The sequence below is a fragment of the Ruditapes philippinarum genome, unplaced genomic scaffold (assembly GCF_026571515.1).
Source record: "Ruditapes philippinarum isolate M1 unplaced genomic scaffold, ASM2657151v2 ctg8419_1_1_1_1, whole genome shotgun sequence".
Lineage (NCBI taxonomy): Eukaryota > Metazoa > Mollusca > Bivalvia > Venerida > Veneridae > Ruditapes > Ruditapes philippinarum.
Genome location: NW_026858238.1, coordinates 517 through 5,621, shown reverse-complemented (window position 1 = coordinate 5,621; position 5,105 = coordinate 517). Strand labels below are relative to the sequence as shown.

Genomic DNA, 5,105 nt, shown 5'->3' with positions numbered 1-5,105 from the left:
AAGAAAAGTATCCCCACTTTTGTTAGTTGCAGAGTTCATTTCAAACCACAGCTTTAAACATGCTAAGAATAAGCTCTAGTTGTATTTTAGTTCTTGTAGTTCTTCTACAGAAAGGTAAGCTATTATTATTTGTTATTTTTATTTTATATATTTTTTTATTTGTTTAAATCTTTTTTGTAGAAAAACAATGCTTTTGTTTTAAAATATGAATAACGAATTATTAGTGTTTATTAATATACTGCAATTATTGAGGTTTGAGGGCAAAACAATATGTGGTGCGACTTAATATAAACTTATTAATACATGTATACAAGTAATATATACATATTTGTTGCATGGAAGATACACTGTAAAATGGGTTACCTAAGCATTATATGAATAGAGCCATTCAATTAGGGGAGAGCTATTGTGCAACATGTTTTTTGCTCAATACATTGCAAAGCGACTTTGCAAACTCCACCCAAACGGCAATGAAACGCGGAAGAAAATGATGGATAAAATGGATTCTCACAGAGAGAACTTGAAACTTGAAAAGATTTTGATAAATCACAATTTTGTTTGCATTTTAGAATTGTTTAAAAATAACACATAAATTTGCGAACTATTTGATTTAGCAACAAGATCTTTTGGCAATTTAAATCGCTGGTAGATTACTTTCAGTTTTACAATGCATCTTAATGATTTCGATTTTTTAAACACTATTAGACTTATAATGATAAAATAAAGACATCCTTTGAAGTAACAAAAAACTAAAATAATTAGAATTTCAACAATGAGCTAGTATTCTAAAACTGATGTAAATATTAGGGTAGATATTGATACAATATGGGACATATCCGTTTTTATATAATAAGAGTAACAGTCGTTTTAGTACAAACTTATTTACAGAACTGTTAAGTAGAATATAAGAGTGACTTTCACACTTATCTAAACCCTAAATTCGTTCAATTTCAAAGCGCAACCCGTTTTTTCACATACCTTAATGCTCAAAAAGAGTGCACACGCACATGTTTATTACCTACAGACATTCAATTTAAGATTACAACTCATTTTTGTACATAAACATGTGTACATGATGGATCTATACAATATTAGAATGCAACTCGTTTGTGTACGTACCTTTATACCTTAAATAGGCTAAAATCAAACAGAGCAGAGGCGGATTTATGCCTACCGGACTACTTTACAAAATTCGCTGTTATGAGCAATAACTGGTTACTTCAAATAAGCTAGTAGTGTATCATATAATATTATGTATATCAATTGCAGAATAGGTAATTATTTGATTGTTTATTTAAGGTGAATGCCAAACTGGTAGTGGTGGAAGACGGAATTGGATGCAATATGCGGCAGAATTCATGAATTCACAGGCAGCTGGCGCTGGTACTGGTGCCGCAACGAGCGGAACAGGTGCGGCTGGTAATCCCTCATTTATGAGTGAAATTTCGAAAATGGTTCGTGAAATGTCAACTTCTTTTGGCGGTAGACAAGGAGGAAGGGGCGGCTTTGCAAATATGATGGGTGGAGGTTCAGAAAGGGATTTCGGCAGCATGATGGGAGGTTCAGGCGGGGGTTTTAGCAGCATGATGGGTGGATCTGGTATGGATTTCGGAAGTATGATGGGGGGCTCCGGCGGGGGAATGGGAAACATGATGAGAGGTATGATGGGTGGCTCAGGAGGAGATTTTTCAAGCATGATGGGAGGTTCCGGTGAAGGTTTTGGAAGAATGATGGGAGGAGGCGCTAGCGGCATGATGGGCATGATGGGTGGCTCCGGAGGAGATGCAGGTGATTTTATGTCAGGTGGAATGAGCGGAATGGGCTCAATGAGCGGAATGAGCGGAATGGGCGGATTTTGATTAAATATATAATTCCAATTCTTTCATATATATTTTTCTATTTTAAGTCTTCATTTACTAGTGTATTTAATACATGATTTCAACATATAAACAAAGACTCCTATAAATTGGTAATGAATTAGTCTGCATAAACGATGGCAAAGTATATATACTGTAATGATTTTTTTTTTATTTACATTCGTACATTTTGTGTTTATGTTTTTTGAATATTTCAAAATAAACCAAATGTCGTTTCTATATTATGTTTGTTAATTTTATTAAAATTATTGCTCAATTTTTGGCGTTTATTGTACTTGACCCATGACCCTTATATGCTAAATACACAATTTTAATCAATTTTAATTATTTCTTAAGATTTTGTTACCGTAACTTTGGAATGAAATATTAATTATTTATTTGTAACAGACATTTGTCAAAAACAAAATACCAGCTGGATAGAGCAACAAATAATGTGCTCCGACGACATGTATACAAAATTAAGAGTCTATAAACTAGCTTAGAAAGATCTCATTGTTAAAAGAAACAATGAAATAGAAACAAATTGTACTGTAATATAAAATCGGCTCACTTTGGTAAGAAACGAATGACACCTGTTGTCCTGTTAACAATATTTTCGAACTTGAGGTGAGATCGAATTAATCTGAAAGTACAAGAGTGCACAGCAACTTTTGACGTTACATTGGGTCATTACAGAGACTTTGGACGTGATCTTGACCTATTAGAGGGTACAAAGACTTTGGACGTGACCTTGACCTGTTAGAGAGTACACAGACTTTGGACATGACCTTGACCTATGAAAGAGTACACAGACACTTTGGGCGTGACCTTGGTCTTTTAAAGCAGGAAATGGTTGACTAAAAACAATATCGTCGTTCTTCACTTAAGTTATTTAAATCATACATTAGATTTAAATGTCTTTGATGCGTAAAACATATTTTAAATACTCACTGATTTACATTGCAACCGGAATAATAAGATAAAGAAATGCCACGTGTTATAAAGAACATTACATTGATGTACCAATATCTGGTAACGCAACAATTTTCCTTGGAAATAAATATATACGATCTTTTTGTCTGAAAGTTATGAAAAAGTATTAGGATAAGATATGAATAGGGATTTGAAACCGAAAAAAATGAAAGAAACTGAAACGAATGTAGAAGCTCGTAAGCTTTCTTGGTTTAAACATATTGAAGCTCGATTGCGAAACAAGTACTTGCAACTTATATTAATCACTTTCGAGCCCGCTTTCTGAAACCAACAAGTACTAGTGTCATAGATAGAAACATGGTCGTGACCCAAGTAGGACTCGAACCCATGATCCCTTGGTTGAGAGACAGACACCTTAACCATTAGGCCACCATTCCCCGTGAGCTTTCTATTGAAATACTCAAGGGCTAGTTTAAAAGCATCGTAAATTAATATGGAGGCACACCTGCATTTCATAATGTATAATACAAACAAACAAAATGTAATTTATCTAGTGTATTTCAGATGCTGATCTTGATTTTATGAAGAAATTAGCGTTGAATGTCAAATACTGTGTCACAAAAGTACGAAGAGGTATTATAATATCACAATAACTGTAACAAAAGCAAACTTTTTAAGGATGGTCAATTACATGGTCAATGAATACCGCTTCGGAAACTGTAACTAAAGAAATTTTGAAAACAAAACTAAAAAAATACTAGCATTTTGAGTTTTGATTCTAAATTAGATTTTTAAGCAAAATGGTCATCACGAGAATACAATAACGTATGTTTGAAGAATACATACAGCATGCATGTATAAAGTTCGTCATATTTATTGTCAGGTGTCCTTATTATAGCTTTTGGTTTCGTTCTCTTTTTTTCGAACAACATACATGTATGTTTTAATGAATACGTAAATTGTCATGAGGTGTAATATTTACACGCCGTTATAAACGAATACTTCGTCACCTTAGTAACGGGTTTACTCCTATATTATTTAATATCGCACAAAAGTAACGACGTGATCAGAACATATTTATGACAAACATCACGTGACTATCACTTAACCAATCAAAACAAAACATTTTGATACATGTTTAACAATTTCAAAAAGACACTTTGTGCAACATACGGATATTACAGTCAGTGGCACCTGTAAAACGTGTCCTCGTTCTTCACTACTGTGTTCATTTAGTGAAAATACATTTTCGTGTTAAACGTTGAACAATGCTTAAGCCTGTGCCCAGGGGTATACATGTGTACGAGATTTTGCATTTTCGTTTAATTTTTCCGGGACACAACATGGATCAAATTTATTTGCGATATTTTTTTGTTTTTGTGATTCGTTTTTTGGGGTTTGTTGGATATGATTTGTTGTTGTTTTTTTTGTTTTTTTTATCCCCCCGTTTACCAAATCTAAGTCATTGGATTTTCCAAATGCCAAATTTTTTACAAAAAAATTTAAAAAAAATTTCTTTGTAAAATATAAAAACAAAATTAAAGACATCTCCAAAACACAAAGTAATCACAAAATTAATAAAAACGTATTAAAAACCAACATATAATCGCAGATATTAGACAGGACTGATTTTAGAATTTTATCCCATAAGATCTAGAGGGATTTTTATACAGGTGATCTTGGGGTTTTTACCCCATTTTAAGGTTTTCTGAATCGATAAAAGGGGATACCAAATTTTAAAACCCTTACTTTACCCTTGAAATCCATTTAAAATCACTAAAATACCCCCAAATTCTTTTTCAAAATGATATATACAAATAAAACTTTTAAAAACCAAAAAAGTAAATTCCACAAAACATGTTTAGGTATAAACAAATAAGAAACCAAAACAAAATTAAAACAAAACAATCCAATATTGCTGAAAAATCCAAGATGGTGGACATTTTTTATAGGCCAATAAAATAGAAGTACATGTAATATTAAAGATAGTACTGAAAAATTTAAGGCATTTACGCAGCGAACACTACACTCTTCCCTGCCCTGTGTGCTAGATATACAGCTTTCATGTATATTATTTGGCACTCTATGCATAAAAAGTTGCTACTCAGATTCCTATTAAAAGCACCTTTCTCTGATTACTCTTGGGTGTTGGTGTTCGTTTTCCTGTTATTGGTCGTCGGTCGTCGTCTTCGTTCTTTTGTTATCGGTCCTCGTCGAAGTTCTCTTGATGTGAGTGTTTCTGTCATCGGTCCTAGTCTCAGTTCTTTTGTTGTCAGATGTTCTGTTACCGGTCCTCGTTTCTGTTGTCTTATTGTC

The 5,105-nt window shown here is 33.2% G+C and overlaps 1 protein-coding gene across 1 annotated transcript; it reads left to right on the top strand.

Annotated features, from left to right (window-relative positions):
• LOC132752570 (acanthoscurrin-2-like) lies at window positions 1-1,657 on the top strand (the record flags this gene model as incomplete). The annotated part of the gene is given in 2 exon segments (XM_060742909.1): window positions 1-114; window positions 1,300-1,657. Coding segments are annotated over 2 exon segments (413 nt in total), but the record flags the coding sequence as incomplete, so codon positions are not given.
• Window positions 1,658-5,105: the final 3,448 nt, after the last annotated feature.